Source organism: Daphnia pulex, chromosome 11 (assembly GCF_021134715.1).
Source record: "Daphnia pulex isolate KAP4 chromosome 11, ASM2113471v1".
Taxonomy (NCBI): domain Eukaryota; kingdom Metazoa; phylum Arthropoda; class Branchiopoda; order Diplostraca; family Daphniidae; genus Daphnia; species Daphnia pulex.
Genome location: NC_060027.1, coordinates 4,525,477 through 4,540,166, shown reverse-complemented (window position 1 = coordinate 4,540,166; position 14,690 = coordinate 4,525,477). Strand labels below are relative to the sequence as shown.

The 14,690-nt window shown below is 45.0% G+C and overlaps 1 protein-coding gene across 1 annotated transcript in view; it reads right to left on the bottom strand.

Moving 5' to 3' along the window:
* Positions 1 to 14,690, bottom strand: part of LOC124206976 (titin-like) — a 64,519-nt gene that overhangs the window by 48,993 nt on the left and 836 nt on the right. The window contains exons 2-5 of the mRNA XM_046604204.1: positions 13,945 to 14,071; positions 12,724 to 13,239; positions 12,365 to 12,651; positions 10,679 to 10,949 (exon numbers count right to left, since the gene is read on the bottom strand). Coding sequence (XP_046460160.1) covers positions 10,679 to 10,949; positions 12,365 to 12,651; positions 12,724 to 13,239; positions 13,945 to 14,071 — 1,201 coding nt within the window. The remainder of the gene's footprint in view (positions 1 to 10,678; positions 10,950 to 12,364; positions 12,652 to 12,723; positions 13,240 to 13,944; positions 14,072 to 14,690) is intronic.

Below are 14,690 nucleotides of genomic sequence, written 5' to 3'. Positions count from 1 at the left end.
GAGCCGGGCAAACGGCAATGGGCGCACATAGAGAGAGAATCGCTTTTAGTTTTTCGGTGGGGAGGAGGCTGAGGCCGCATAGGCGCTATATAGCTCATTGATGGATGACTGGGCAATCTCTAGTGGCCTCTCCCGACGAGCGCCTGGGCCACAAGCAGAAGCTCATGGAGAGGGGCGGGCAAAACGGCCCTTTTTTTCATTCTTTTAAAAACCAAACGAAGGGGAGAAACCCGAAACCCGTTCTATCCACTAAAACTCACTTGCAGCACTAGCTACTATTTCTTTTTTCGTCTCGTTCTCTCGACTCTTTTCCGCTGATTCTGACGATGATGATTATTTCTTTGGTCTGTTTTTCACAGCGGGAGGAGTCGCTGGAGGACGGCCTGACTTGATGTCTGTCCGTTTTTCTTTCCGTCTCATCTTGTGGATGTGTGTGAGTTGCACAAGAAGAGACGGATTTTGAAAAGGACGTCCGTCCCTTTTCGACCCGAGATGTTGTTGTTGTTGTTGTGTTGTGTTGTGTTGCCGGGCTTTCGTGAAGAAAGCGGCCGGCCCGTCGCACACCGTGAACTTGACGAAGACGCATCGTCCGCCTTCCGCCGTCTTATACATCCGCAGCCCCTCCGCAACAGCGGCACACTCTTATCACTCTGCTTACACGTTCCTAAAAACATTACGACTTTCCATTTTGACACAATGCAACGGCCCGATTTGTTTGTCTCTCTCGACTTTTGAAAAAACAAAAAGTTTAGGCCGTCGGTCCCGTCGTCAACGTCACGACTCGACGCCTCCGCCGCCGAGTCTATAGGAAATACCTTGAACGAAGCGCGGCGGAGAAAAACAAACTTGTACCGCACGCGCGCGCGTGAGCCGAAGATATTTGACGTCGTCAATTCATCCAACCGGCAACATGCACGTGGTAGGTGACAACAACAGCGACAGCCATAGGGCAACAACACTGCGGAGATGTAGAAATGTCTTTGTCGGTGTTCACATCCAACAGCAGCAGCAGCAGCAGTACAACCCACACACACAGGCTGGAATAAATATAACACACTCGACTGAATAATGTCGTGTTAGATAGATTTCTTTTTTATAACGAAAGAAGAAAAAGGTGATGGACATCCCGTGCTGTCGCGCCAGACATTCCATTTTCCCCCGTTGAATTGAGAAAAGGAAAATCGGAAGTACATTATTTTAAATTTACATTTTTCTTTTATACCCCGTTTACGCCAAATATTCCTAGGAATTTTGCGAAAGAAGAAGAAAAGATGGGGGGGACATGTGTCGCAGTTGTCAGTCGTTTTGATTCGATCAGAAATAAGGTCGGCTGCCTTATTTCTGACCTCCCATTTTTCGCTCTGTAGTCAATTCAATAGCGTCGCTCATGAAAAGGGGGAACCATAATAGCGTCAACCTCCGCCCTCCTTCTCTCAGCCACCCAACCGGCAAGGCATCAGATTGGCGACAGTTATTGACATGAAAGGTGGAAAAAACGGCCAAAAACATTTTTTTTCTCCCACTCCGGAAAAGGGGGAAAGTCAAAAGTCAAATCAAATAGAACGTGCGGAACCGAGAAGTTTGACGGCCGGTTGACAACCGTTGCAACAACTTTGCTATTGTTGTATATTACATCTCTAGCAGAAATTCCGCGACGATGTCGAATAATAAGCCCACATATAAACGAAACCCGGTGGTATATATACTTTCACGTCTATAGAATCTAATAATAATAAAAGAAAGGGTGGTGAAAAAGTTGTAGTGCTGGACGCCAAAGTGGAATGATGAAGTGAGAACTATAGTCTAAAAGCGACTCAACGTGTACGCTGTAATGGAGTATCAGTGTATGCCATCCGAGTGAATATAAAAAGCTGCTGGAGAGAGTGAAACACACAAGTGACAACTGGTCTCCTAACGGGAGATGCGGGAGCTGATGAGCACTTTGAATATCTAAACGATCGCCGACAACTATTTGCTGTCTGGTTTTCACTCGAGTGCTGGGCTACTGAGCACTGTACGTGTAGTCTCTCTATAACAATCGATCAGCGCTTTCTCCGCCGAATAAATAGTAGCTGCATGTGCAAATAGGATATACTGTATATCAAAAATCGATGATGGATTTTGTTGACTCTCGGCTGCTATTTTTTCTTTCTTGGCTGCGCGTTTCGGGTTTCTCCCGTTTCGGGTTGACTCCGCCTCGCCGTTCTAATTCCCCCCGCAACTTGTGTCTTCGAGTTACACCATCATTTGTTTCAACTTTCCTGCGGCTTCACACAACTGTCTGCACAGAGCTAGCAGCTCTGTAACAGCAGAGTTCAACGTGACACACATGCACACACAAAGCGGCCTATGTAGCTAATGATGCCGATGTCATAACCCCACCACCACCACAACCGCACAGCTGAACCAACAGGAAATTACGTGACTAATATGTCTACTCTTCTGTGTCGAGTTATTTTATATATTTGTTGGATGTGGTGATGAAATAACTGAAAATCAGATGGCCAGCAGCTAGCAGCCTAAGATGTAAGTTGGTTGTTGACTTGGGATATTCATTGTGCTGTGTATACCAAATAGCCTTACACATCTATTATGATTTGTTTGTTGTTTGGGCTGTCGCTGCCGATGGGCTTCTGCGTTCTCGACACGTGCGAGATGCAGAAGTGGAGGGTGCGGAGGCCCTTCTTCTTCCATCTGAATCTTTCTTTCCCTTTTTGATTCTTTTTGCTTCTTCTTCTCTCGCCTCATCCCCGCCGACTGTACTGGGGCTAATCCAATCAGTGACACGTCGCCAACAACGTCGGTAACAAGCAAGGGAAGGGGGGAAGTGGGGGAACTACTAAAAAGAGAGAATGAGGGAGAAATAAAAAGAACTTTCGTTGCAGCATCAGCAGTCCAGCGTGATCACACAAGTCGGTCAGATGAACGCCGCATTCGGCCGTCTATAGCTCAATTGTATTTATTTTCTTTCACTTTCAAGCAGCACACTCACCTATCATTTCTCTTCTCTCTTTTCTCGCATCAAATTGCTTTCAACTCCATCCAACACTCTGGTATATTTTTTCGGAGGTTCCCCAGTTGAGTTGTTGTACAACCGATTCAAATAATTAAAAAAAAGATGCGCAATGTAATATACGCTGGAACGTTTCCCGCGGCTGATCTCGGCCATCAGCATCGTTGATAATTCAATTTGCACCCAAAGAAAAAAATAAACTTGTTTGTCTTTTTGGCTGTTTTGCTGTTGGAAAAGAATTCCAACAACTATAACATTATTAGAAACTAAAAAAAGGGACAAAAACAGAATGTTGATATCAAAAGTGGTTGCCAGCACGCGAAGAGAGGACCACCCAAAAGGGCGACAACTCGCGACAGTCTCGTTCTCTGATATTCTTCGGTCAAGTTATCGATTTCAAGCGACTCACTCGGACGAACTGTTGCCCGTCCGACTGATGTGAAAACTGAGCAAAGACGGGGAAAAAGTTGCGCACACGGCAGCAACAAAAGAAAACGTCCAACAACTAAAGGGAAAAAGTACAAACGAAGAAGAAGATAAATACGGAGAAAAAACACACACACACAACATATCACAATTGTGTGTGTGCGAACGAAACCGACTGTGTCAGCCGCGCTGGGCTCTGGACCTGTCAACCCCCCTGTGGATATTGCGCGCACTCATCTCGCCGAGGCCTCGCGTCTCTTCCATCCGCTTCTTTTTTCGTTCTCCGCGTCTTCCGTTCCAATACATTTTCTCTTGATTCCTTTTATTTCGTTTTCTCTCCTCACCACCGCCGCGCTGACACTTTTCTTTTTGTTAAATACCAACGACCAGACGCAACATTTTTCGATTAAAACACCCGACGGGATTTTCAAGAGGGAAAAAGAGGCTTTTCCATCTTTTCCTTTTCTCAGATATTGGATGGATTCCATCATGCGCTGGATTGAATGGCGACGACTAAATTCGTTTTTATTTTTCCGGGGGGGCTCTTACCTTGAAGCTGGAGGATGAGCAGGACGCAAACAAGTGCGGACGCACACGGTCGGATGGAAGTCATCTCGCTGATTGAATCAATGCAACAACAAAAGTCAAGGATAAAACAAAAACCACGGTGCTGGCAGCTCCTTTTTCTATTAGACGCAATGGCCGGTTAATCAACAAGTTTGATCGAGCGTGTCGGGGAATCGAATGCACTGGCCGATTGAGTTAGACACGTAATAATAACCGCGTGAAAGAAAACAACAAACTCGGAAAATTGCACTGTAGAGATGAGCGATGTTTAATAGTAGCAGTGGCACACCACGATGACCCAAACACACTTGTATGAAATAGTTGTGTCTTTATACTCGACTGTCAGTATATTGTAGGAGAGCTCGAAAATGCGCGTGTGGACTGCAAGACGGTCGGCGATGGACTGAACCGTATGAGACTAGCGCAGTCGGCGGTATAAGCGAAGCGCAGCAGCAACCCTCCGATTTGGTGGGTGTTTCTCCCTCTTGTTATTTGACTGCTGCGCTGCTCGTCGTTGCACCTCCTGCGCCCGGCCCTTTACAGCAGAGTATCTACTGGACTTGTACATCGACAAAGTGGCGAATTTTTTTGTTCGACATATCGTGTAGCCTTTTAGACACGATTTTCTTTTCTTTGATCTGTTTTATTATATATGTGTTTTATTTTATCCCGGTAGGTTTCCACGGGCAGATCAAATAATGGAGAGAGATTCTTTTTTCTAGGTATATTATAGGCCTCTATGTGGGATTGCCTTCGACTCTGACGCGCACATTTCCTACAGGGACGGTATAGGTGGTGGTACTGCGTCTTTCACCCACATCAACCGCTCCGGTTACCATCTAACGAAACATATAGAGCTCTCAACAGCTCCGCTTCGTCGAAGCAGCCGCAAAAGGGGATGGAAGGGAAGACAAAATATATATATATATACTACTCTAGACGGGGAAAAAATAAGTTTTGGGGACAAGTCTAGCGTTGGCAAAAGAGAGAAAAAGAGATATTATAAGACGAAATAAAAAAAGCAAAAATATATTTAGGAGCTTGAGGGTCACATGGGTTTCCAAAAGAGCCTCTTCTCAAAAGTCCTGCCATCTTTTTTTCGTTTCTTTCTTGGCCATCGAAGACGACGACGATCTACAGCGGACGACCCATAGGTTTCAACTTACCGAATAATTGAGACGTCCTATTTTTTCTCCTCCAGTAGACAGCAGCAGCAGCGAAGGGGGCGTGGGGGGTGAAGCCCAGGAGACTATCTCTATATAGGATGGCAAGTAACATTTAAGCATTGTGTATAATAAAAGAATGTTGGGACGGATCCAGCCGCGGCCAGTAAGACGGTCTAGTGGCATGTCCTCGTATTACCTCACTTGATTACAATGAGAGAAGTTTGTCAACGGTTCAGCCCTCTCTCCCTGTTGCGCTCCATTTGGCGTCCCTTTTTTATTCCCAGCTAAACAAGACGACGGCAAATGTGTTTTGTGTCAAGCATTTTCTGCTGGAACCTTAATAAGGTCTTAAAAGACTTGATCCCCGCAACCCTGAATAATAGATTTTTAGTATATAGAGAGTATATGGTTTCACGCGTTGGCTAATATTCCCAACAACAAGGAGAAGCCGAAAACATTGGACGGGAATTCATGATGATGGATGGTCTTTCCATTATATATCGCTTCTGTTTTTTCATCGTTGAAAAAATAAAAAAAAACCTATACGAAATTTATTAGCTTTATATCGCCTTATTCAACCTTCAAACTTTGGCGCAAAAGTTAGAAAAGGCAAGAGAAATAATCGCCGCGCTTTGAGCTCGGAATTTTTTCAAGCTCCATTTCTTATTTTATGTAACACCCGCGAGTGGCCCCCACACAACTCACTGGTGGGAAAACTAAATTTTAAAAATTCGTGGGATGAAAGTTTTTGTCAAATGTCAACGGTGAATAAAGAATTAAACATGTGCGGATTTACACTTTTCACTTAAAACGGGTTGAATTCTTCAGAATTAGATTCATGTTTCATCGACTCTAACTTGAGATCGACCTTAGATTCCCACTCTGTTTAAATCGTTTCGTTTTGTTACGCGAGTCTTTTTACTTCAATGATTTTATAACGATGCCGACACTATTTTTATTTAAACAGGAAAACTTTGGCGCGTTGGCGGTTCGTTCACAGAAAAGCAGATGGATAGGTTTGTTATATAGTAGTAATAGGAGTGCAAACAATTTACTTACCCTTTAGCGCCTCTCTTGCGCGTAGTTTTAATTTAATGTGTGCACTCGGATGACTTTTCTTATTCACACACAGCGCGCAGTTGCTGATTTTCTCCATTGTTTGACTTTAGCTGAACTGAAATGACTTTCTCCTTCGGAAAAACCTTTTATATATAGCTTGCAACCTTTTGATCCACAAGAGACTCAACGACTTACGTGTTGTTGTTTGTTTCCGGAAGCGAAAGAAATTTCAAATGAATTAACTCGCCTTGAGGTTTATTATCCTATACGTATATATTTGAAACTGTTTTGGCCGTAAAAGCTGCTGCACAAGCACACAGTTCATTCATCACAAATGTAATAGCTCCCAAATTTGTGAGAGTCCGCTGCTGATGTTATATATATATTATTCTGGAAGTGCGGAAACAATTCAATCCTACGGGGAAATAGCGCAGTCCGGAAACGGCCAAAGGAGAGCCGTGAAATTGCCGCGGTAAAGCGCGCGCGAAGACAGTCGGAAAGAAGAAAAACACAAACCCAAAGTGCAGATAAAACCCGAAGCGTTTGGACGACGGGGGTAAACTATATCTACGGTATATATACGTGTCGTTGTGTCGACAGCAAACAAACAAACAAGCAAAGCCAGGCAGAGAGAGGGGTCGTCTCTCTCTCGGCTCTTTAATTGGATTGGCAACAACAAACCTCGGCGAAGAGAGCTAGAGGAATAAACTTTTGTGAAAACTGCGACCGTCTACGACTCTCGGCCAAGTCACACTGGGAATCTGCAACGAGTTCCGGAGTCTGTGCGCCAGGCATAGTATAAGAGAAGAGGTGCGAACATCAATAGAAAACCCCCCAAAAGAACAAAATAAAATAAAACTTTTTCCCTTCAAACAACACCAAAGGCCAGCAACGAAAATGTAACATATAAGGAAACAAAAACGTGATGAAATAACTCGCACGCTCTTACACGCAACACTTTTTCAACATTTTTGTTCTTTTTTTAAATCGAAGCAAAATGTTTTATTAAAAAAAGGAACGCATAAGCTAGATGATCTACATAGAGGTACGAAAAAGAGGCGTAAGGTTTATACCGTGTGTGTCCGCACTTGGGGGCCCCGGTGTATGTCTCTGTGCACACTCGACTTGCACACACACAACGTCAGGTGAAATATATATGTGTATACGACGGAGGGTGGCACAAACACGGAACTCACGCGACCCGACAATCGTTACGACTTTTCACGGATCGTTCATTTCTTTCTTTTCCTGATGGCTGGCAGCCAACCCCTGGTTAAGTCTAACTAGACTAAACAAAAAAAGGCGCTGGCCTATAACATCCCATTGTTCAAAGGGGTGGGAAAAGGAGCTAGCGATATAGTAGTGGGCGGAAATGGGGTTATGTAAAATACTGGACATCGGGAAAGGGGGGCGGAAAAGAAAAGAGTCGGACGCGCTTTGGTTCGTTTGATCGCTTTTCTTCATTTCTCTTTCGTTTTGACTCATTCATTTTCTTTTTGTTTGTGTGCTCACGTGTGGCGTGGTTTTGTGCCGAGTTCGTTAGACCCGCCGCGTTTGCGGGCGTCTCGCGTTCCTTTCCGTGTCCGGTGTAATTTGCGTTTCAGCAGACTCGCTTTATTTTTTCTTTTCTGGAGGGAAGGAAGGAAGGAGGAAACGACAGTCAATTTTGAATAATACGAAGAAGACGGACAGGAATACAGACGGGAAACACAGGGAAAACAACGAGATGAACGAGAGAGAAACCCCGTAGGGTTGTGAATAACCCCGAAAGAAAAATGGCTCGGGATAGTTATACATATGTCGTGCTGACGTTCAATTGAACGAGAAAATTCATATTTTTCTCTACACTCACGTGATAGACGAAGGGGGGGAGGAGAAGGCCAGCGCACATGGCCATACGTCAGTTGCTGCCTCGTTATGTCTACACTAAATTGACTGCATTTGGTGCCCATTTGGACTTAACTCTACAATGAAAACTCATCGGGGATGTAACGTGCGTTTCTACTTTCGTCCGTCTCTTCCAAAACTTGCTACTCTCTCCGACCATTCACTATGGATGATGGTATATATACCTTATACATCAAATATCAGTGTGGTGCCCTTCGCGTCTAGTTCACGCCAATCACGACCGAACATGCCGGGCGGATTTTAAAAAATAAAGTGTTTCATCGACTATTTGTATTTTTTAAAAGGAAGAAGATAGACAAAGGCGAATCAATGTCGTCCCGCGTAGTATCGAACACAGTTGCTTTTCGTTTCCCTACACGGCGATGTGACGGAACTTTCCGAGCGTTTCCTATAAATAAAAGAATAGATTTTTCAAGTGCTTTTCTCGAGTGTATTGGGACGGAAAAGCAGTGGGGGGAAAACGAACTCTATTCTTCAGGCTGCAGCCCGTCTCTCTTTGGCAGCTCTTGTTGTTATACTTGAGATGGCTGGGCGCCGTATATATGGGGTCTCTGTATCTATAGGTATTTGTATATCGCATAGCCGCACGCTCCTCACCACGTTTTTGTGAACAAATGACTTGGGAAAATGAGCAGGAGGAACAAGTCCTTGACAATGGGCTCCTCAAGAATATAAGGATGAAGAAAAAGGAGAAGATGATGGACTATAGGGCCAAGATGCAGCCGCAGGAAAGAAGAGCAAAGTTGATGGAGGGGAGGCTGGTCTGGAATATAATATAAAACAAAATAAAATAAAAGATGATGCGCGGCCTGGCCAGCAGCTCTTTTTATTATATGACTTTTTGGGTATGCAATCGTTGCGGTGTCAATGGTGTAGCATTAAGAATTCAACAGAGAGCATGCAGCCAGAGTCGGCGGGCCGGTCGTTTGGGGAAGAATTTCACAGCCGCACGATCTGCCCATCAATTGGAAATGGATCGTGAAAGCGTAGTCAAGCTCACCAGAGCAATGAAAAACAGACTCAACGGGATTCGAAACAAAAAATAAAGAAAGAAAAAAGAACTTTGACTCGGATCCAACCTCTTTTTCTTCTCTACCGATTTACTTTAGATATTGCGTCCAATCCAACCCCAAAAAACCGTTTCCAAGAACTGACAGTCTATCAAGATTAGTTTGAAAAAGTTCAAGAAAAAGTTGTACTGTTAGTCGTATCTGATTAAGTTATTCCTTAGTTATGTTTCCGCGGTCTCAAAGAACCCCATTTAATAATAGTCTTTTATTTTTTTCATTTTGCTCACTTTCCCCCTAGAAGACCTTCATTTCCTTTTTTATTTCTTCCTCGACCTACTTTATTAATATACCAAGTACAACGCAATTGCGAATATTTGGGCTGCTGTATTCTATACCTTTTTTGAGATGACTTTCCGGGTTGTTGATTCCCGTTTTTCCCATGAAATTGTGAGCGCGGAAGGCGATATATAAAAGTTGGTATGGGCTCGAGCGATGATTGTATTTGACAAGAGGCTACGACTAGTAGGTGGGGAACAATGGATCGACTTGTTGGGCCCAGGCTTGCAATCCGCCGACGATGTCTTTGATGAGGACTGGCCAATCGGCTGGCAGGAGGGTCCGCATCTTCTCGACGGCCAGCTGTGAGTTATTGCCACGACGGCAAACGACGTACACTGCCAAGGAGCGACAAGGAAACCAAAACAAAACACATCAGACGGGCCACAATGACAACAAAAACAACAACCCCCACAGCCCACCCATGAAAATAAAGAAAAAAAAGGAACCCCAAGATAAGAAGAAAATGACAAAAGAGCGGGGATATACACCACTAGGGTGGCGTCGTCATTATGCAAGTCTGGAGGCAAAGACATCTGTTGTGGAGGAGCTCGGCAGATTGCGAGCTGGCCCAGCCCAGTTCATTTCTCCCTTCGCTATTTAAGTACTAGAGCGTTTAAGACAAAAAAGTATCAATCCTCCAACAACCCCTCTTTGCTTTTAAGTAGACCCACGATATACTTAACTAAAAAAGAGTCATAAATAAAAGTGGATTAAGTCTGGATCCAGTTTACTCCCGACACCGCTCCAAAGGTGTTTGCAATAAATACGCAGTGGAAGACTGATAGATGGTCATACATCAGACTTTGAAAAAAAAAAAGTAAAATCCACTGGACCGTGCCCATTATTCCAGTCGACCGATTTGGGCCATAGACTCGGTCGGGGGAAGGAAAAGAAAAGAAAAAAACAAGTGAAACACTAACACGAGACCCTGGATCAACTGGGCAAGTTAGGCACGGACAAAAGAGTCACAGAGGGATCAGTGTCCGACGATGAATCATTTGTGTGAGAGAAGACCACAAAAGTGAAAAACGAAAATGGACAGGAGAGGCAAAGATCCAGACTTGACTATGACGAACTATACGAACTATCACGGTCTAACAGGATTATTTCGATCTCAAGGTGTTGTTTGTGTTACATGTGTGCGTCGTTTTACGGTTGATGTACGCTTCGTTTTTTTTATGATAACTAACCTGGCAAAAGGGATTGCCCCGTCTCCTTCCGGGGCAAGTGTTGGCTGACCAGCTCCTTAAGCTCGTCGGCACGTTGTTCCAGGCTCTCAAATGGCACATTGACGCTGTCCGGCAGACGGCAGATGGTCGTCTCCAGGTGAGGACGGACGTCAATCAGCAAATACGGTCGAGTGATGGTCGTCGTCGTCTGCGATGACAGCGACTGAACGGCGTCTCGGAATTCTGTTGCAGTCACGCGATCCTCCATCTTTAACACTTGCAATCCTTCTTCCTGCCCAGTCAAAAAAATAAATACATAAAGTAATAGCTTGAACACTGTAACACACAACGCCCAATAACAAGATCAAAAAGTCAACAGCTAGGGGTGAAAAAAAAATCGATTGAACAGTGATTTGGAACAGGTTAACCGGATCTATATACATTTCACACTCTAGGTGCTTGTGTCGATGGCAGAGCCGGGGTCTATATACATATTTTTTTTTTAAATACTGTTGACTGCTTCGTATTGATCCTTCTTTTTTTGTTTTCTTCCCCGCCTCCCACACACTCATCCCTAGGCAGAGAAAAACAAATCCTGTTGACTTGACGATGCCAAAAAGTTGTGACTTGACGAGTAAAGTCACGCGAAAAACGCAAAAGGGGGTGGATGGGGATACGCACTATACGCTATACTTTAAGGCAAAGCCCAGAAAGCCGCACAAAAGTCGTGAACTTTTTCTGTTTTTTCGTGCGCCAAAGCCCTAGGAAAACAAACGTAGACGAGACCACGCGACAGCTACAAACAAGGGCGGGGCAAACACAGCCGGAACACTCCGGCAGGCAGCTTCTCCGCCCTCCCACCCAAGTCCTTTGTAGAAGGATGGCTAAATTGAAGGCGAGTAGATGTACCCATACGCAATGGGAACCGTTGAAAGATGAGATGCAACTACACTACATAATAGATGTTATGGATAAAGGTAAGTAGCAGCTCGAGCAATCGTCATCCCCGTCGAGCACAATTAGCGTGCACCCAGTCGACGGTAGGAAGAAAAAAGGGGCAGAGCCAAAACAACTGCGATCAGTTGATGTGCACGGGGGGTGGGTAAAAAGCAGCACGCGCTGGGAATAGAAAAGAAGGGAGTTTAATTAGTAAGAGTGCTGAAGCGCGTCGGTGTAACATAGGGACCCGGACGCCAGAATAAGAAGAAAAAGAACTCGGCATTTTATCTAGTGAGCAACAACTGGCAACATCAGTTGCAGCTCCAAGAGTGAAATCGGAACTGAAAAAAGAAAAAAAACCGGAGAAAAGAAGATGTACGAAGGCAACGGAAGAAGTGTACGCGTAGGAAGTCACTTTGACTGTATCAGGGAATCATATTGTAAATGAAACGGGGAAGACGGTGGAATTACGCTAGCAGACATGGCGCGCAAAGTGTATAAGCAGTGATGAAAATGATCCCCCGCTCTCTTTCTCGCTTTTCATCTGGCATCCAGCACACAAGAAGAAAGTATAGGCGGCTCTTTCAAGTGGATGAGGCCAGACTTAAAGAGCGAGAGAGACGTCCCAGGCTAGTTCCGGCCGATTCAATTCGACTGAATGTTTTTACGTAAAAAATTTAAAAAAATGTTGTCGACTGAAGAAAATGAAACCAGAAAACAAAACAAATAAAGAAAACGAGTAGTAATGATGTTTTTTAAAACGCAAACCTTGTCGTGCGGGCCTCGACCGCAGAAAAGAGCGTAATCGACATCGTCGACGCGGCTAATGGTCCTCGACTCGGGACTGGCGCAGACGGCGCAGTCCGACTGCTTGGGGCGAAGCGAAACGGTACGAAACATTCCGCTCTCTCCGTCAAAGACAAAGAGTCGGCGACTGAACGATGGGCCAGTGCTGGCCACTCGGCAATCGCTGGACATTCCGGTCGACTTGCTTGTCTCGGCCAAAAGAAGCTTGATGGTCTCCATCGCCTGAAGGGTACCAATCAAACCTGGAACTAAACGGAAAAGGAACAAATCGAATCAAATGGCCCGTTCGTTGGTTGGACGGAGGGTGGCAATCGTAGTACCTGCTCCGATGACTCCGCCGTCGGAGCAATTGGTGACAAACTTGGGATTGGGTGGCGTCGGGTACAAGCAGCGGTAACAAGGTCCGTCGCGATAATTGTAGACCGTCAATTGACCTTCCCAGCGGAGGGCACTGCCCGAGATCAAAGGCCGGCCGGAGAGAACGCAGGCGTCGTTGATCAAATAGCGCGTCGCCGGATTGTCGGAGCAATCCAGCACGACGTCGTAGCCAGAAACGATTTCCATCGCGTTGCTGCCATCCAGCTGGACGTCGTGAGTGGTCACCCGGACGAGGGAATTCAGAGAGCGGACGGCTTGGGCCAGCGATGCGGCCTTGGAGGTCCCGACGCCCGCCTCGCGATGCATAATCTGCCGGTGGAGATTGCTCAGCTCAACGACGTCGTAGTCGACCACGCCCAAATGTCCAACTCCGGCGGCCGCTAAATAAATGGCAGCTGGGCAGCCCAGTCCTCCGGCTCCTAGAATCAGCACCGAACTCTTGCGCAATTGCGTCTGCCCTGTGGAAATGATTCAACATTGTGAAAGTGAGCAACTTTGCCAAATTCTTTAGCTTTTTAATTAGGCATTTCGTATAAAGTTCGGGAAACAACAGGGACCCTCCCTTTGAGCTCCGCAACGGGAATAAGAGTTGCACGCCATAACACCATCATTAACAACAAAAAAGAAGAAGAGGGCAAAGGGGGGGATATAAAGTAATCATTTTTTAAATGCAAGTTCTACAACCGGTGGATGTAGAGTGTGTCTGCGAGCAAGACTATGTGGAGCAATTAAAAAAAAAAGTTTTGCCCCTGTAGTAGAAAAGTACATCCAGGCGGAAGCGTCCCCAGCGGTGGTACAGGCGGAATATACTCGTTACGGCTGGTGCCAGGGGTTTTTTGCATAACCAATCGCTTGCGCCTGTCCGACACCGAACCGAAGGAATTTCATCGGAGCACTTATTGGATGATTTATTCACTCATTAAATAACTACGGAGGCCCAAACAATAAAATTGTTTCGATCGAAACTACGGAATTCTTTGATGATTTACAATTGGCGTCATGCATGGCCGATTGGAAAGTATCGCAATTAACTTTTTCCCCCACGCTCTTTTCCGTTGTTCTCATATCGAACTTTTTGTTTTGGTTTAAATCATTAAAACAGAAAAGGGATGGGGAAACTAAAAGAAAGAGAAGTTAAACATTGATAGCAGCTTCATATGTACCTTCAGCACCAACTTGAGGCAGAATTAATTGCCTGCTGTAGCGCGATACTTCTTCTTTCGTCAATGAGTCGGGGCGAGCGGGCAGCTTCTCCGTTCTTGAAGAACAATCACCTCCTTTGTCAATCTCCTAGGTTGATCGATTTCGGCATTCCACGACAGCGAGATGGAACCGTAGTTCAAAGGGACAACATGTATAAAAGAAGAGAAAAAAAAGTTAGTTTTTAGTTAAGTTTTTGACAAGTTTAACTCTCTTGCATCCTGAAATTCGACTATTTAGGCAACCTGGAGCTGGAAAAGTTTGCAAGACTGTGTTTAGAACTGGTTGTGATGTAGGTTGGAGGCGAAAGAATAGACGATGGAAAGAGAGAGAACTAGACTGAAGCGTGGCGTAATTTTATTCCGCCGAGTTGGGGCAAATCTATACATGCGAAGTATACAAACTGCGCATTTACTTCCGTCCCAATTCCAAATCTCGACGCCACTCGATAGAAGCCTGTTTGAAACGATTGGCGCTGAGGGAGAGATGTCAACAGTACTACAAGACGAGTGATAAATAATAAAGTAAAAATCACTGAGCATTGTGAACAACAACTTTCATTCTTTCTTTCGCCGTTTGTGCAGAGCATCAGCCTACCCACGCATTTCCCCGACCTAGCACCCGAAACCTTGATTTGCTATTCTGAAATCGATTTCGAAGAATCCTTCTTCGTTTCATGAATACAAATGAGTCAGAATGTGTAAATATA